General features: G+C 47.4%; 1 protein-coding gene across 4 annotated transcripts in view; it reads right to left on the bottom strand.

The window, feature by feature from the left end:
- Positions 1-19,556, bottom strand: part of xpnpep2 (X-prolyl aminopeptidase (aminopeptidase P) 2, membrane-bound) — a 118,343-nt gene that overhangs the window by 31,543 nt on the left and 67,244 nt on the right. For all 4 annotated transcript variants that reach the window (XM_038776065.1, XM_038776067.1, XM_038776066.1 and 1 more), the window contains 4 exons: positions 13,737-13,932; positions 12,054-12,143; positions 10,942-11,051; positions 8,106-8,183 (listed from right to left, as the gene is read on the bottom strand). In XM_038776065.1, the coding sequence (XP_038631993.1) occupies positions 8,106-8,183; positions 10,942-11,051; positions 12,054-12,143; positions 13,737-13,932 (474 nt within the window). The remainder of the gene's footprint in view (positions 1-8,105; positions 8,184-10,941; positions 11,052-12,053; positions 12,144-13,736; positions 13,933-19,556) is intronic.

The following is a 19,556-nucleotide window of genomic DNA, read 5'->3' as shown; positions in this document are numbered from 1 at the left end:
TCCCTCTTCCTAAGTTGCTGTGCAAACATTCTACTGGCTTTCTCCCCATATTCATACACCGCACCCCTGGCCTTTCTGCACTGCTCTATGGCCTTCCCAGTAGATTGCACCCCCAGCTCCGCCTGCAGTCTCCATTGTTCCCTGAGTAGCTCTGCCCTCGGGGACTCCGCATATTCCTTATCCGTCCGTAGCATCTCCTGCACCAGTGTGTCCATCTCCACCCTATCCGTTCTGTCCCTATGGGCTCGGATTGAGATCAGTTCCCCTCTCACCACCACCTTCAGCGCCTCCCAGAGCACCGCTGCTGAGACTTCCCCTGTATCATTGACCTGCAGGTAGTCCGGCATGCATTTCCCCACTCTCTCACACACCCTCTCCTCTGCCAACAATCCCACCTCTAACCTCCATTGTGGGCAATGGTAACTTTCTTTGCAGACCTGCAGGTCGACCCAATGTGGAGCATGGTCCGAAATAGTGATCGCCGAGTATTCTGTATCCCTCACCCACTCCAAAAAGTCCCTACTCATAATAAAGAAGTCAATACGAGAATAAACCTTGTGAACATGTAAATAGAACGAGAACTCCTTCCCCGTCAGCCGGCTGATTCTCCATTTGTTCCATGAACCCTCTCAGTTCCCTTGCCATTGCCGGGACCCTGCCCATTCTGGAGCCGGTCCACGCTGGGATCAAGGACTGTATTAAAGTCTAAACCCATAATTAACTTGTGCGAATCCAAGTCGGGGATTTTCCCCATGGTTTCACGATTTTTCAACAACACCAGTGAACCACACCGCCCGGAACTCAGCCAATCGGAGGCGGTGAATCGCAGAGGCACTGGGAAGCACCGGGTCGGGCCTGCCAATGGTGTGCAAACAATGCCTACTGTACGTGCGGAGTGAAACGCATTGACGCCGTTTTTTGAGGTAACGGAAAATTATGATTTGGCATCAAATCGGCCAAATCCATCAAATCGTATTTCCCGATTTCGGCGTCTGCTAATGGAGAATCCCGCCGATAATCTGGATACCTTAACCTAAATTATTTTAATAACATTGCTCCAACAGATTATACAATGCAATATATTTTATAATCATCTTTATTAGTGTCACAAGTAGGTTTACATTAACACTGCACTGAAGTTTCTGTGAAAAGCCCAAAGGTGCCACACTCTGGCGCTGTTCGGGTACACTAAGGGAGAATTCAGAAAGTCCAATTCACCTAACAGCACGCCTTTCGGGACTTGTGGGAGGAAACCGGAGCACCCGGAGGAAACCTACGCAGACACGGGTAGGATGTGCAGACTCCGCACAGACAGTGACCCAAGCCAGGAATCGAACCCGGGACCCTGGCGCTGTGAAGCAACAGTGCTAACCACTGTGCTACTGTGCCGCCCAAATGTTTCCTACATTCATCACACATGCCTCCAACCATCTTCCCCGACCTCATGGCCCCTTATATCGTCTCTGCCAACCTCCCATGGTCCCTCAAACCCTCCAACTCCATGCCACCCTATGCCACTACACCCACTCCCATGGTGCTATGCCAACAGTACATGTTCTACACCTGTTGGAGGGTGTTCGTAGGTCTGAAGAACTCTTTGTAGTCAGACAGAAGTTAATTATAAGATTGACTCTTAGAATTATTTACAAATGTACAGTAAAGGGTACAAGCTAGGAACTGTCTCCATGCTTGCTGGTATTCTCTTGATTAACTCTGGATGTGAGTCATGAAACTCTTACATCACTGCATGGGCAGTACTGAACTCATACCCACATTAGCTCTGTATGTGCCTCACCCTAATACTACGCCACCCACCACCCGCTGCCCTTATACCTACCAGCACGGTAGAATGGTGGCTAGCACAATTGCTTCACAGGTCCAGGGTCCCAGGTTCGATTCCCGGCTTGGTTCACTGTCTGTGCGGAGTCTGAACGTTCTCCCCGTGTGTGTGTGGGTTTCCTCCGGGTGCTCCGGTTTCCTCCCACAGTCCAAAGATGGGCATGTTAGGTGGATTGGTCATGCTAAAATTGCCCTTAGTGTCCAAAATTGCCCTTAGTGTTGGGTGGGGTTACTGGGTTATGGGGATAGGGTGGAGGTGTGTGATTGGGTAGGGTGCTCTTTCAAAGAGCCGGTGCAGACTCGATGGGCGGAATGGCATCCTTCTGCACTGTAAATTCTATATCAATTCCCCAAGTATCCACCATAGACACACCTCAGAGCCCATGCTGAGATTAAATGAATATCTTAAATGTCTGTTAATGAATTCAGTAAATAAAAAAAAAACACTTCATTGATAAAAACCCATTCACTACATTTAAATTCCTTTAATTCCTTCTGGAAACAAGCATTTCTATTCATAGTGCCACTTCAAAAAGTTTTTATAACCACTTGGAGGTGTCAATCAAACTGTGAACTGACAACCACCCCTCTGTGATAATGAAAGGTTGTGAAATCAGTTATGCAGCACTAATCCTGTAATGTAAATGCTTATGTCAGCACACAGATTGAAAAATAGAGGCACTGATTTACTTTTAACTAGAGACTGCATTTAAAAAAAATGAACCATGGATGTGTAAATTCAAACCCACCCCCATGAAAATAGCAGAAGCCGGGTTTGGGGCTTAATGTCTAGATCCAACCTCCACTGTCATTTTCGCAAAGACTGAGAGCCTCTCTGCCTGTGCAAAATATTAGGTCTTACTGCATGAGGGACAATTTGCTGTCTGAATGTTGCAGAGTTGTAGTAAAGGCCCCGGGAGCAGTAAAATAGCTAGTGCATGTCTGAGCAATAAAAAGACTTCTCGGAATAGTCCAGTTAGCCTGGAGCTGTATTTCTATTTTAACAAAATAAAAACAGGAGCTGTCCCTTTTATTCCCTAGAATTAATGACTCATTAATTAAATTGCAGTGATGTGCGGGTATGAAACGTTCAAGGTTTAAGAATGAGATTTCATTAGAGCGTCATTCATTATCGAGAAAACAAGCATACTCTCAATTTTAATTAAGAGAATTCCCTCTTGAATGTATGCCTTCTGGATTTTAAATCTTTTGAACATTATAGTTAAATGGACCCTATGAAATTTGAATGGGGATGGAGGTTAGGTTTTATTATTTTAGCGAATATAATCAGCTGTTGTCAAGGTCAAGATTAAGGCTCCAGAGAAGTACATGACAGCTCGAGGAGGAAATTTAAGGTCAGAATAAAAACATTTATATTTGTTGCTCGCAAAGAAAGGCATGAATGTTTTTATTTTTCTGCAGCCCAAATGGAATGGGATCTAGGACTCGATTTTAAAATGGTATCCACGTACCCACTGAATTATAATGTTAGCTTCCTTTGAATTACACTAAGGTCATCGCTGCTGTGCCTTTTTATAGTCAGATTGCACCTTATTATGTTGTATTTCTTTGATATTAAAATGACCCAGAGGATTTTTTACTGCTCTACCAGGAATCCAAATGCAATGCTTCATCATCCTGCATTCTGCACGTCAGCCCAATTAAATTGGCTTTTATTCTAACCCCAACAGATAATGGAATTGAACAATTTACTGGCGAGAAATGGAAGCCATTCCCAATAACATTCAGAGCTTGTATTCCATCTGTTGGAAAACAAAACCTGATGAGGAATTGACAACTCCAAGCAACCCTGATTATATAAGCCTACGCTAGGTGAAAATAGGTTAGTACATGAATAAGGGGACAAAACGTCATTCCATCCTGGTTCACAAAAACAGGGCGCGATTCACCCAAATGGGAACAAAGTCCCCTAGCGAGCTCGTTTAGCCGCGTGTTTCCCAGTGCTCGCAGTCCAGAGAAATACCTGGCTATTTAATGTGACTCGGGTTGTATAAGGGGCCTGAATGGTGAACGCGCAGCGTGGCTGCACATAGCCATGCCACCTGGGCACATTGACAGTGTTGGGCTGGCATCCAGATGGCAGTGCCAGGGTGCCAGGCTGGCACCACCAGGGTACCCAGGTGTCACCAGCAGTGCCAGGGCACCACCCTGCCTAAAGCATGCAGCTGGGGGCCTCCAATACCATGGGAGACCCCCACAGATGCCGTTCCATCTGGTTTCCATTCGTGTGGACCGGTGGCTGACTGGCACTCGCCCAAGGTCTTTGAGGTGAAGGGAATGAATCCCAAAGCCACTGATACATTGGGAATCTGAACATTAGAATGAGACTAGCTGTCTCGCTTTAATATGCAGATTTTCCAAAAAGTGATCTTGCCCACAATGGGCGGGATTTACATTGCAACGTCTCACAAGATCGCGTTGGATTTTGTGAGAAGTTGCAAGCCGGGTAGATCGTGGGAGCGGGGTCTCCCAGCTTTTATCGACTGCGCTGTGCCACAGCGAGCTGCTTTTCCAGCGCAGTGTGGCTGTTGGATTGCACCCACAATCTACTTCTCTGCCCCAGTTCATACAGGCAAAGCACCCATTTCAATTCCCCACCTTTTCAAAGAGACACTGGCCAATATTTAATGTAAACAATGGGTGTGGATGTCTCGTCTGCTGGCCAGAGAACTGCTGAGAGTCAGGAGTTGCCTCTTTTTGGGAGGGCCCACCTGAATTAATTGCCAATCAGGAAGTTCCACCTGTTGACAGGGCCGGCTCAAGGCACCGGCAACTCGGGCTGTTGCCCGGGGCGCCATGTGCTCGGGGGCGCCAGACTCGGGTCCCGCGCATGCGCAGTTGGTCCGGTGCCAACCAGCGCATGCGCGGTGGCCGCCAGCCCCCAGGGCGGCCCCCCGCTCGGTCCGCCCCCACCCGCTCGGTCCCCCCCCCCGCCCCCCTCGGGTCCGCCCTCCTCGGGTCCGCCCCCCGCCCCGCCCTCGGGTCTTCCCCCCCGCCCCGCCCTCGGGTCCGCCCGCCCCCCGCGTCCGCCCGCCCCCCGCGTCCGTCCGCCCCCCCGCGTGTTCGCCCCCCCCGCCCCCCTCGGGTCCGCCCCCGCCCCCCTCGGGTCCGCCCCTCCTCGGCCCCGCCCCCCCACCCCCCTCGGGTCCGCCCCTCCTCGGCCCCGCCCCTCCTCGGCCCCGCCCCCCCTCCCCCCTCGGGTCCGCCCCTCCTCGGCCCCGCCCCCCCTCAGGTCCGCCCCTCCTCGGCCACCCCACACTGCCCCCCCCACACCGCCCCCCCTCCTCGGCCCCGCCCCCCCCTCGGCCTCGGTCCCGCCCCCCCCTCGGCCTCGGCCCCCCCCCCCCCCTCGGCCTCGGCCCCGCCCCCACCCTCGGCCCCGCCCCCACCCTCGGCCCCCCCCCGACCCCGCCCCCCGGCCCCCCCCCCCCCAAGGGCGCCGAAGTTCAGCTTGCCCGGGGCGCCAGCAACCCTGGAGCCGGCGCTGCCTGTTGAGAACTGCTGGTGATTGAGCTTTGGGGTGGGGCTTGCAGGGGAAGGGAGGGGGATTGGCAGAAAGACCAAGGAATGGCTCTCACCGGTCTATCTCAAACAGGCACTGAATGCCTTTAAATGCGAGATGCCCGGTTGGGAGCCCACCAGCAACTGTGACAGGATTTGCTTTCCAGGTTCCCTACCTGGCAAATGAATACCAATGACGGCCAGAATACCACGATGAGGCCCTTAAGAGGACGTTTCAACTTAGTGGGAATTAGGGCTATATTAGTGGTGGTGCTGCCACCATTGACTTAATTGAGGTATTGATGGGAAGGCAACGGAATCCCCACCCTTCCCGCCAATTAAATGACACCCGACAACCAAGCTTGTCATAGAGGGAGGGCATTAAATTCCACTTACCCTCTCCTCCACTGACATTTCCAGGTCATAATGGTGCTCTTCTACAGTTCTTCTATCAATAGCCCAATATATTTCTCCCCTCCTCTTCTGTCGCCTATCCCTAAGTTGAACCGGGATTTCTTTTCTTTCCCAAGTTGAAGCTGGCATTGTTTCCCCGAACTAAAACACATCAGCCTGGAATTTTGTGAGTGAGTTGGATGGGCAGAATGGAGAGAATTCCTGACTCTGGAGGGGTGAGGCGGATGACAAGGGTGAGGGCGTTCGGGGATGGGGAAGGGGGTGAAACTGGAAGTCCGAAAGGATCAAAGATGATGGAAACATTTGGGAGGTTATCATTAATGGTAATCTTCTGAAAGTGGAGGAAATGACAATTGCCCTGTCAAGTGAGTGTCCATTGTAAACGTGGTCAACCTTTAGCCGATCCTGGAATATATGGCCCATCGTGGACTTTTCCTATAGGAACATTGTCATTGTTGCAGCCTTATCAAAGTGTACTCAACTGAATCACTGAAAGTAGGAATGGCAGTTTAGGAAACAGCCATGCAGATGATACCATTACTTGGTACAGATATTATGCAGTAATGTAGTTAGCTGCCGAGATTCAGAGCACAAAGATCAATGAAAGGTACAGCACAGGAACAGGCATTTCATCCCTCCAAGCCTGCGCCGACCATGCTGCCCATCAGACTGCCCGTACCAGCCTCCCTGAACAGGTGCCGGAATGTGGTGACTAGGGGCTTTTCACAGTAACTTCATTTGAAGCCGACTTGTGACAATAAGCGATTTTCATTTTCATTTCATTTCATTTCATACTAAAATCTTCTACACTTCCGGGGTCCGTATCCCTCTATTCCCATCCTATTCATGTAATTGTTAAGATGGCCCTTAAATCTCACTATCGTACCTGCTTCCACCAACTCATCCAGCAGCCAGTTCCAGGCACTCACTACCCTCTGTGGAAAAAATGTCTCTCGCATAGCTCCTCTAAACTTGGTCCCTCACACATTAAACCAATGTCCCCTAGTAATCGACTCTTCCACCCTGGGAAAACGTTTCTGACTATCCACTCTGCTCATGCCCCTCATAATTTTGTAGACTTCTATCAGGTCGCTCCTCAACCTCTGTCGTTTCAGTGAAACCAAATCCAACCTCCCCTCATAGCTAATGCCCCACACACCAGACAATATCCTGGTAAACCTCTTGTGTACCTTTTTCAAAGTCTCCACATTCCTCTGGTATTGTGGCGACCAGAATTGAACACTATACTCCAAGTGTGGCCTAACTAAGGTTCTACATAGATGCAGTATGACGTGCCAATTTTTATACTCAATTTCCCGACCGATGAAGGAAAGCATGCCATATTACTTTTTGACTACCTTCTCCACCTGCGTTGTCACTTACAGTGATCTGTGGACCTGTACACCCGGATCCCTCTGCCTCTCAATACTCTTAAGGGTTCTGCCATTTACTATATATTTCTCACCTGTATTAGATCTTCCAAAATGCATTACTTCACATTTGTCCAGATTAAACTACATCTGCCATCTCTCCGCCCAAGTCTGCAACTGATCTATATCCTGCTGTATCTTCTGACAGTCCTCATCACTATCCGCAATTCCACCAACCTTAGTGTTGTCCGCAAACTTACTAATCAGACCAGTTACATTTTCCTCCAAATCATTTAAATACACTACAAACATGATCCTCTTATGAGTGGGAACCATTTCTCCTTATCTACTCTGTCCAACCCCCTCATGCCTTTGAACATCTCTATCCTCTTAGCCTTCTTTTCTTCAAGAAGACCAGTCCCAACCTTTCCTATCTTTCCTCATAACTGAAGTTTCTCATCCCTGGAATGATTCTTGCATACCTCTTCGGCACTCACATCAATGCATTCATTTTCTTCCTATAATGTGGTGCCCAGAACTGTACGCACCATTCCAGCTGACAGATCTACAATATCAGCACAGGAACTTCACACCCTTCAATGCATTTAAATGGGGAGCCAGCTGGCAAGATGCATCTTATGGAGGAATGATGCATCTTGGAGAGCAACTTTCAGATTTTTGTGCTTAACTGTACATTTCTGCTTGCTGGAAATTGCTGCCTGATTTACAGATAAATAACGGTGAGCGCTGTTAATGCCATTATTATTTTTACATCAAAACCTAACACTTAAACTCTGATTTCAGTATAAAACACAGTGCAAAAACGTAACACTACTGCATAATCACATCTGCCCAGAAAGCAGATTTATATAATTTGCATTGAGAAATGTCAGTAAGATCAGCTATTTGCTTATCTTGACTGACTTTTACTTCATGGGGCCCACTGTTCTATACACTGACCTGTAATGAGCAAGAGCTGCATTCAAACCACTGCCAGAAATGGTCTCGAAGCTGGGACCTTTGGAAAACTTTTGCTCCCTGTAAAAACATACGAAAACATATTCCTCAACTGGTTCAATATATTCCTGATTGCTTTCTTGAGAGGCTCATACAATAAATAATATTTCTATACATTAGTGAGTTGGAAATTGTTGTTGGTAATAGCAATTGTCAAATGCTGCAACTGTTCCAGTGGCATCCCTCGGTCCACTATTTTAACTGGTGGTTCCTTCATCTAAAATAAATCTGTATTAAGGCAGGAGACATAGGAATATTTGACCACTAATATTGCTAATCTGGGCTGATATTGTTAATGAAAGGTGCAGTGGTTCTAATATTTTAGACACATCATTAATATTCAAAAAGACTCTCATTATGACTCAGTCATCCCAAAGGTGTGTTTTGTTTTAGAAATGAAAGAAAAGAAACATTGCACAATAAAGTGATAGTTTGAGGATTCTGTAACAAAGTCTTTTGCATTCACATCAGTCTTTAGCTCTACTTCCAGAGAAACAAATGACCACATTTCAACTAATAAGAGGAATGATTTATCTTAGTTATTACAATGGCTCAATAAAATAATTGGTGTACGTTCATTTCTTTGGAATTTCTTCCCACAATGCGAGGTAAAGACACCTTCAATTTTAAATTAGATTTGAAATGTGCAACCTCTTCACTGAAGACATGTGTCCAACAGTACTTCATAATTCAGCATTTTTTATTGGAAACACTTTGTTGAACCCATATGTGACATACAGGATCAAAGTGCAATATTAATCTGTGGTAAAATGGGCAATTAGTAAGGGAATCAAGGTGGGGACAAGGCAGGAAAGTGGAGTTGAGGGTTATCATACCAGATCAGCCATGATCTCATTGAATGGTGGAGCAGACTCGATGGGCCGAATGGCTTGCTTCTGCTCCAACGTCTTATGGTCTTATAAAGAAAGGGCTGTGGCGGACATTGACCCAACATTGAGCACACTTGAAGGGAAGTTAGTTAAAGGATGACATATGCCTCATTGCCAAAACCCCTCATATGTGGACCTGCTCCGGGATTCTCCCCTACCCGGCGGGGCGGGGGGTCCCGGCGTGTCGGAGTGGCGTGAACCACTCCGGTGTTGGGCCGCCCCAAAGGTGCGGAATTCTCCGCACCTTTAGGAATTCTCCGCACCTTTAGGGACCAAGCCCTCACATTGAGGGGCTAGTCCCGCGCCGGAGTGGTTCCCACTCTGCCGGCTGGCGTGAACAGCCTTTGGTGCCACGCCAGCCGGGGCTGAAAGGACTTCGTCGGCCGGCATAAGTCTGCGCATGGCCGGAGCATTAGCGGCTGCAGGCCTTCACCATGGTGGAGGAGGAAAAACAGTGCCCCCATGGCATAGGCCCGCCCGCCGATCGGTGGGCCCCCCACCGCGGGCCAGGCCACCGTGGGGGCACCCCCTCTGGGGTCAGACCGCCCCGCGCCCCCCCCCCCCCCCCACAAAGGACCCCGGAGCCCGCCCGCACCACCAATCCCACCGGTCAGGTAGGTGGTTTAATCCACGCTGGCGGGAGAGGCCTGTCAGCGGCGGGAGTTTGGCCCATCGCGGGCCGGAGAATCGCCGCGGGGGGCCGCCAACCGGCGCGGTGCAATTCCCGCCCCCGCCGAATCTCAGGGGGCGGAGAATGCGGGACATGGCAGGGGCGGGATTGACGTCGACCCCGGGCGATTTTCCAACCCCCTGGGGGGTCGGAGAACCCGCCCCTAGATTGAGAAACTTCTGATGAGCAAGTCTGATGTGTGATAGTTGTGGACTTCATCAGGATAACTAACACAAAGCACAGAGTTCTGTGTAGATACTTATAGACTAAAAGTTTTTTAAATAAATTTAGATTACCCAATTATTTTTTCCAATTAAGGGGCAATTTAGCGTGGCCAATCCACCTACTCTGCACATTTTTGGGTTGTGGGGGTGAAACCCACGTAGACACGGGGAGAATGTGCAAACTCCACACAGACAGTGACCCAGAGCCGGGATCGAACCTGGGACCTCAGCGCCGTGAGGCGGTTGTGCTAACCACTAGGCCACCGTGCTGCCCTATAGACTAAAAGGTGATATGCATTTTATTGTTGCCAGTGTTAAGAAATTTTAAAGCATACAAGGGAGAAAGTGAAACACTGGTAATTCCTAGAGGGATGCCCCTTTTACAAGATTTAAAATGGCAGTTTGGTTAAGTTTTAAAATGGCAATTTGAATAAGTACAAGACTCCTTTAAAAATCACAAGAGGGGATATCTGTCTGACTTGACATTGGAATTTTGCCACCAATGTGGTAGTTTGAACTGAGTAATCTGAAACATTTGAACATAATCAAAATTTAGCAACAACATGAAGAAAAGAATGAACGTTGAAATTAATATACAACATCAGTGAACTCTGGCTTTGAAATCTCATTGTATGAATGTTAATCTATGATTGTTTAATTAGTACATAAAGCATTTCTCACAATTTTAGCTGAGGTATTACTTTTTTTATTGTAAAATAAATTAACAAAGTAATCTCATTAAGCTTTTACAAGTCCTACATTTAAACTTTTCCTGTGCATTTAATACTATATTTTATAATACAGTGTTGAAATATTTAATATATCTGGAGCGTGAAGGTTAATAATTGATACAATGGGTTTTGTTTTGAAAATACTGCCTGGGTAATACAAAATTCTGGTAAATTGTGTTTGAGCTGAATCCACTATCATCAGAATGACCATTGGCCTGTGTACATATCATGCGCCTTCATGCAAACTTTATGTAAATTTTGTACCTGCGTAAATTGTTTAAATAGTGTGCACCTGAGAGTTCCGTCACTCTTCCTGTTGGAACCTCCTTTTCCAGCCATACCAAGTAACGTATGACAGCAACTGCATCACGCACCTGACAAAACAGCAGTTGTAAAAGCAAATACTGTGTTAAACCCACATATCACCGACCCACCAATGTCCTCGACATGCACATTATCATCATGACCACACATAACTTTACCTTAACCAGTAATGTAATCACTATTACCAATCTCAGCTTTGGGTGCGAATATTTGGCATTTTCAATCCTTTAAATGCTTCCTCCTGCCATATCAACTTCCTACCTGTTAGCTTAACAGTAATTTAACAATGTTATTAAGCATTAAAAGGTGCATATGGGAATTTTCATGTGAATGGATTAATGAAATAATTTAAAAATAGTACTAAGAATGATCTTATATTGCTCTTTTTTCAGATAGTGAGGGTACAGGAAGGTATATTTCACATAATCACTGGGGTTTTTCTTGATAATACTGCAACGGCTGGGTGTATCGCCTGTAGAGGTGTACATGTCATTTAGTAGCAGAAACCTGGTTGCAGTCATTTGCACTGTTTGTACAAATCTTTCCCCTGGAGGATATCAGTTTTATATATCACCATTGTATAAATTAACTAGCCTGTTGGCCTGTCATAAAGCCACAAGAGGACTAACAACTTGTTCAGGTTATTTTTTTGTGCAGGCATTTAGTGCAGCCCCATTTGAGCACATACTCTAGGCTGATACCTCAGTGTATTACTGATGGAGTGCTGCATTGCCCAAGATAGAGCATTGAAAGTAAACAATCCCATATAACTTTTATACATAAAAGATGTAAAGTACTTTGGGACATTAACTCATGCAAGGTACTTTGCTAATACAACTTATTTTTCTTTAACATGTAGCTATGTTTTAAAATCTGTCTCCATTATTATAAAATGGGCCTTTTTAGCTCTGCTAACAATAAGGAATCAATTTGCACTGGTTATCAATCAGTATAACAAACGTATCACATGAAACTCCATCTTTTACCATTTCCAGTCACAGCATCTGTGGATTTCTGCCTGTCCCTCTCATAGGTGCTGTTTGTATACTCACATGTGCTGCTTTCAGTCCTTTCTGTTCTGTGCTATCCTTAATAGATTTGGTGACTTGTACTGGGGAATATCTGTCAATAAGCAATTTTGACTGAAAAGAATGGAAAAATAAATCAATACTTGAGCTTGAGGCCTACCCTTCGCAGACACATGTTCATAATTCTTATACAAGAAACTAATTTCCTCAACACTTTGTCCTACGTCCTGTCTGAACTCAAACATTGATAATAATCTTTATTAGTGTCACAAGTTGGATTATATTAACACTGCAATGAAGTTACTGTGAAAATGCCATAGTCACCACATTCCGGCGCCTGTTCGGGTACACAGAGGGAGAATTCAGAATGTCCAATTCCCTTAACAAGCACAAGTCTTTCGTAATTTGTGGGAGGAAATCGGAGCATCCGGAAGAAAGCCATGCAGACACGGGGAGAACGTGCAGTCTCCGCTCTTGTGTGATCTTATTTCGAACAATTATTACATTACAATCCAATATAATTTGGAACAATTATTACATTACAATCCAATATTTTTTTCCCTTGCAGAGTTTAACCTCTGACCTGACAAAGAAATGGAACAACAATGAACATATTTCTTGCTCTTGGTACTGACCTGCAGCTGTGAGCATTGCACAATAAATAATGGTACTTCATTTGTGGCTGTCAGTTTGTACTAACTGCACAGTGATCTGTCAGTCTGGTATGTGTGAACAGTAAGATGTTTTCTGTGCTTGTTCTCCAAATTCTGCGAAAGTCGAGTGTACAAGGCTTTTATCGAATAATGTGGTTGTGTATATATTATACTTTCCGACCAAAACATTATCCATCAAGCACTTTAAACTTGTGTTGATAAGTAGACATAGCACAGCTTCACTGTATATCAAGATAATGTGATGTCATGACCTGCAATGGTGATTCAACATTGTTCGATATACCTGACAACTGGGATTTTCTACTTTAGTGTTCCAAGTGCACACTGACAATACATTCCAGGAAGTATCATATCCACGGCCTTATGGTGAATGTTAGGAGGCTGCAGGGGTGCCTTTGGGTAACCTGAGCCCATTAGAGGCATCGCCCACCCCCAAGAACATCCTTGCCCTTTGCTCTCCGCTCCCCTCCTCCTCTGAGCTGACCAGAAATCTCTCCAGCTCTCACCACCTGCCATTGGTGGTGGTGCTGGCAGCATTTAGTGGTTGAAGGTCAACCTGTTCGGACACATTGTGAATGAACCTTTCTTGGCCATCAAGTCCTGGTGTGGGACGTGAACCCAGAGACAAGGGTGCTTCCCACTGCACTCCCAATCCTGACGTTGGGGGGCACAATTTCAAAATAAGGGTTTTCCCATTGAAGACAGAGGAGCAGTTTCTTCTGGGGCAGACATATTGGAGATTGGGTCACTGAATATGTGCAAGGCTGAGTTAACAGGCCATTGACTGACAAGGGGTCGAAGATTATGGGGGGACAGACAGGAAAAATATGGGACCCATTCGTTAGGACATTGCCAAAGTTGAAAAGTGTAGTGGAGACAGATCTCACTGTAATGATTGCAGAAGCATATTGTTTTCTCAATTTTCTTATTTTAACACAAGATTGGGTGCAGGAAACTGATCAGAGGGTCTTGATTTTTTTTTAACTGAGGAGACAGGAATTAGAAAGATTGTGTTACAAAATTCTGAATTTACCTCAGGAATGACTCCATAGACACCATGGGTTGTGTATTCCTGACCGATCCAGATTGTGACATTCCCTTTGGCGTATTCCTGCAGATTCTTCCGGATATCGCTGTAGGCCTTCAGTTGAACACACTCAGCCGTGTTGCAACCTGTGTTCAAGTTTGCCTTAATGTCTGCAGGCAGTCGTGATTCATTCACAAACAACCTGGTCATTAATGCATACATATGGACAGGATACACCATTCATTATTGTTCACCAGTCAGAATTACAACATGCATGTAGTTTACAATACCTTGGGTGGGTTCTCCGGTCTCCGACGCTGAAATCGCGTTCGGCAATCGGCTGGACAATCCCCATTGGTGCTGATATCGGGGTGGCGGTGCTGCTTTGGCGCCGCCCTCTCCAAAACGGCGTACTCTGAGTTTGCCGCATGCTGTCGGGACGGCCTCAGGACATTACCTGAGGATCTCCCCCGATGCTCCGCCCCCGATGGGCCGAGGGCCGAGTTCCCAATGGCGTCAGTCACATGTAGTTTTTAGCTGGGGGAACTCGGCATGGCACCTGCGGACCAAGTCCATCGCTGCCAAAGTCGGTGGGGGAGCCTAGCCGCGGGCAGACAGGGCTTTGGCGGGGCTTTGGTGGGGGCTGGGGGCACGGGTAGGGGGTGGTCTGGGGCTGGCGAGCCGAGCCAAAGTGGGTGACTATTTGGCAGGCCAGCACCATGTTGCATGGCAAGGCCGCTGCAGGCCGCCCCCATGCGCATGCACGGCCACGGACTCGGCAATTATCTGGCCGTATCTGCAGCTAGAGCCAGGGGCTTTACGCTGCGTGCCTGCTAGCCCCCCTCCAGACGGACGATCGGTGGCCATTTTGCACCATTTTTTCGGTCGTAAGATGCCACCACTCCCACACCGGCGTCAGCACTTAGTCTCAGAATCGGAGAATCCAGCCCCTTGTATGTTTTTGTTTTATCGATAACTACATTATGATACTTGGGTTTAACAACCCAATTTAAATATCATGTAGCGTATATATGGATCAGAATTCTTTGGCCGTTGGGATTCTCTTTTCCTGCTGGCAGTGGGATATTCACAGAGATAATGTTATAATTTAGAAACAGGAATCATTTACTCTTCTGAATATTCAAAGCAGCGATTAGCTTATTTTGCTGCCTTGCCTGTACTGAGAGGAGGGTCAACAGCAAGCACAGTTGCTTCACTGGGACCCAGATTTGATTCTCGGCTTGGGTCACTGTCTGTGCGGAGTCTGCACGTTCTCCCCGTGTCTGTGTGGGTTTCCTCCGGGTGCTCCGGTTTCCTCCCTCAAGTCCCGAAAGACCTGTTCTTAGGTGATTTTGACATTCTGAATTCTCCCTCAGTGTACCCGCAGGCGCTGGAATGTGGCGACTAGGGGCTTTCCACAGCAACTTCATTGCGGTGTTAATAAAAGCCTACTTGTGACACTAATAATGAGTATTATTATAACAGTCATGATGCAGGCTTGTTAGGAAGAGGCTGATTGAAGCTGACCTAATACTTTCTGCATTAACTGTGCTTGGATGAACAATAAGATGTCACATGCCCTCAGCTAAGCAGGAATGGGTAAGCCAGACAGGTATGCTTCGACAGTCCTGTGCTCAAAATCTGAATTTGAAACAGAGTGGTGAGGCCAGGTTAACAAAAATATCCAGAAAGAGACAAAAATAGGAATATTTCAATTGTCAATTATTGCAACTTTTTCTTCTAAGTAAGCAAGCCAATTTCCTTAATTTTCAGACTATTAACAGTTACATGTAACTACAATACAGTGCTATTTGGATAGTGAGCAACTGCAGAACAATCTCGCAATCATTGTGATTTGTGGCAGGGAGTCAGAAGAACATAAGAACTAGGAGCAGGAGTAGGCCATCTGGCCCCTCGAGCCTGCTCTGCCGTTCAATGAGATCTTTTGTGGACTCAGCTCCACTTTCCGGCCCGAACACCATAACCCTTAATCCCTTTATTCTTCAAAAAACTATCTATCTTTACCTTAAAAACATTTAATGAAGGAGCCTCAACCGCTTCACTGGACAAGGAATTCCATAGATTCACAACCCTTTGGGTGAAGAAGTTCCTCCTAAACTCAGTACTAAATCTACTTCCCCTTATTTTGAGGCTATGCCCCCTAGTTCTGCTTTCGCCCGCCAGTGGAAACAACCTACCCACATCTATCCTATCTATTCCCTTCATAATTTTATATGTTTCTGTAAGATACCCCCGCATCCTTCTAAATTCCAATGAGTACAGTCCCAGTCTACTCAACCTCTCCTCGTAATCCAACCCCCCCAACTCTGGGATTAACCTAGTGAATCTCCTCTGCACACCCTCCAGCACCAGTATGTCCTTTCTCATGTAAGGAAACCAAAACTAAACACAATACTCCAGGTGTGGCCTCACTAACACCGTATACAATTGCAGCATAACCTCCTTTGTCGTAAAATCCATCCCTCTAGCAATGAAGGACAAAACTCCATTTGCCTTCTTAATCACCTGTTGCACCTGTAAACCAACTTTTTGCGACTCATGCACTAGCACACCCAGATCCCTCTGCACAGCAGCATGTTTTAATATTTTATCATTTAAATAATAATCCCTTTTGCGGTTATTCCTACCAAAATGGATAACCTCACATTTGTCAACATTGTATTCCATCTGCCAGACCCTAGCCCATTCACTTAACCTATCCAAATCCCTCTTCAGACATCCGGTATGCTCTGCACTTTTTGCTTTACCACTTATCTTAGTTTCGTGTGCAAACTTGGACACATTGCACTTGGTTCCCAACTCCAAATCATCTATGTAAATTGTGAACAATTATGGGCCCAACACTGAAGGCTGAGGGACACTGAGTCCGTGGGTATCCATTTACAGAAGACTGTTGCTGCGGGAATATATGAATTGTTTGCGAACGCAGCAGTTATTTTAGGCTCAGCTTATTTGGGAAAGACTATATGAACTGCTATCAGGCAGATCACACGGATGATCCAACAGGAGCAGGGAATATGTCAGGAGGAGGGTTAATAATAATAATAATAATAATCTTTATCTTTATCGTCACAAGTTGGGCAGCACGGTAGCATGGTGGTTAGCATAAATGCTTCACAGCTCCAGGGTCCCAGGTTTGGTTCCCGGCTGGGTCACTGTCTGTGCGGAGTCTGCACGTCCTCCCCGTGTGTGCGTGGGTTTCCTCCGGGTGCTCCGGTTTCCTCCCACAGTCCAAAGATGTGCGGGTTAGGTGGATTGACCATGCTAAATTGCCCGTAGTGTCCTAAAAAGTAAGGTTAAGGGGGGGGTTGTTGGGTTACTGGTATAGGGTGGATACGTGGGTTTGAGTAGGGTGATCATTGCTCGGCACAACATCGAGGGCCGAAGGGCCTGTTCCTGCTGTACTGTTCTATGTTCTATGTTCTAAGTAGGTTTATATTAACACCGCAATGAAGTGACTGTGAAAATCCCCGAGTTGCCACACTCCGGCGCCTGTTCGGGTGCACAGAGGGAGAATTTAGAATGTCCAAAGTGATGATTTTCCTCTCAATATCTGTCTGTTAACCAGCTCCAACCTTGCCCTCAAATGATTGATGAAGGGATACACTATGGATAAGCATTGGCAGCCACTACATTTTTAAATGCTGTCCCGATCTCTGGAACCCCCACCTCAGCCTCTGGCCCGCCCCAATATCCCAACTCACCAATAAGCCCCCTGCATTGAGCAACTCATCGAGCCCCCTGCACCCCACCACATAAGGGCAGGGCACCCCCCGGGCCGAATCCCAGGCACAGGCAAGATGCCACCTAGCTACCTTTGCATTGCCAGCCTGGCACCCTGGCAGTGCCCCTGCCAGCCTGGCAGCACCACCTGTGCCATCTGGGGTTCCAGGGTACCATCCTGCCCAGAGCCTGACCAGCCAGGGGCCTCTGATATCCTGGGAGACCCCCCACAAGTGCTGGTATTCCCGGTTCACATTTGTGGAAACCAGTGCTAAACGATACCCGCTTGGGGTCTCCGAGGTGAAGCTATTAGGTCCCGGGCGCTGGGTAGATCCAGCGTAGACATATTCAAGGAAAATTAATTGCTCACTTGAATATGAAAATATGGATCCTGACATCAATGGGTGGGATCTAGATCGTGACGCCTCATGAGATCTCGTTTAATCTCGCGAGGCGTGACAAGGCCGGTAAATCTTGCAAGAGGCCTCACAAGAGATTTACCGACGTCATTGCATCCCGAGTCGGGCACGGCGAGGCCGATAGATTGGGCCCATTGTTCCTGTTGTTGCAGAGACATCCCATAATCCTGCAATCGGGGTTTCAAAGCCACAAGCATTCCAGCACAATTTCACAACCTAATTTCATCCAATCCTTAGAATTCCTATAGTGCAGAAGGAGGCCATTCTGCCCATCGGGTCTGCGCTAACCCTCCAAAAGAGCACTTCACTTAGGCCCAATCCCCCTCTCCATCCCTGATCATGGCCAATCTACCTAAGTTACACATCCTTCAACCATGGGAGGAAATCAAAGCACATGGAGGAAACCCACGCAGACACGGGGAGAAAGTCCAAACTCCACATAGGTAGTCACCCAAAACTGGAATCAAACCTGGGTCTCTGGTGCTGTGAGGCAGCAGTGCTAACTATTGAACCACTGCAATGAAAGATGGTTGTTGCACTCAGGAGGGTATTAGTCACAAATACACACCTTGGGCGGGATTCACCCCTACCTGGCGGGGCGGGGGGTCCCGGCGTAGCGGAGTGGCGCCAACCACTCCGGCGTCGGGCCTCCCCAAAAGTGCGGAATTCTCTGCACCTTTGGGGGCCAAGCCCTCACATTGAGGGGCTAGGCCCGCGCCGGAGCTGTTGGCACCACGCCGACTGGTGCCAAAACCGGCACCAGCGGCCTTTGACGCCTGCATTGGGCCCCGATCGCGGGCCTGGCCACCGTGGAGGCACCCCCCGTGGTCCGATTGCCCCCCGCTCCCCCAGGACCCCGGGGGCCCGCTTGCGCCGCCGATCCGGCCACCTCCAGAGGTGGTTCAAACCTCGGCGGCGGGAGAGCCCTCCCAGCGGCGGGACTTCGGCCCATCGCGGGCCGGAGAATCACCGCAGGGGGCTTGCCTCTCAGTGCGGCGCGTTTCCCGCTCCCGCCAATTCCCGGGTGGCGTAGAATCTCTGCCACGGCGGGGGCAGGATTTTCGGCGGCCCTGGGCGATTCTCCGACCCTGCTGGGTGTCGGAGAATTTCGCCCCATGAGTGAGGAATGGAAAGTGTGAGCACAGAACTAGTATCAAAGGAATGAACATAACTATTAATCTTTTTTTCTTCTGGTTTGATGGAGTTTGTTGATTAGGATTCTGTGCAATAGGAAGAGTTTATATCTTCAGTGTATTCCAAAGCTTTTCATAGCTAATTGCCATCACTTGAAGTGCAGTAATAAGCTGGAAAACATGGGGTCCAATTTACACAGAGCAAGATCCCATAAACACCAATGAGGTAAATGGCCAGTTAAATTTTTTTGAGAGAAGGATGGACACAGATTAGCATCCTAATTTAAATTCAGCAGTAACTTGCGTGGTGCATTGGCCTAATTTTACTAGTATTCTGCTGCTATGTAGGGGTTTCAATCTGGGAATATCAGCCTGGATCTCCATGGCTCAATTCACAAATTTCCTGTAATCATCGAATAATGCACAGCATCGTGGTTTTAGATGTATTTATAATGTCTTGGGACTTGCAGGATAATGGACACTACCTGAAGGATCACATTCCCGTGGTCACAAACTACCTGAATATTCGA

This window comes from Scyliorhinus canicula, chromosome 17 (assembly GCF_902713615.1).
Source record: "Scyliorhinus canicula chromosome 17, sScyCan1.1, whole genome shotgun sequence".
NCBI classification, from domain to species: Eukaryota; Metazoa; Chordata; class Chondrichthyes; order Carcharhiniformes; family Scyliorhinidae; genus Scyliorhinus; species Scyliorhinus canicula.
The sequence above is the reverse complement of the archived record's forward strand: the minus strand, read 5'-3'. Positions and strand labels throughout refer to the sequence as shown.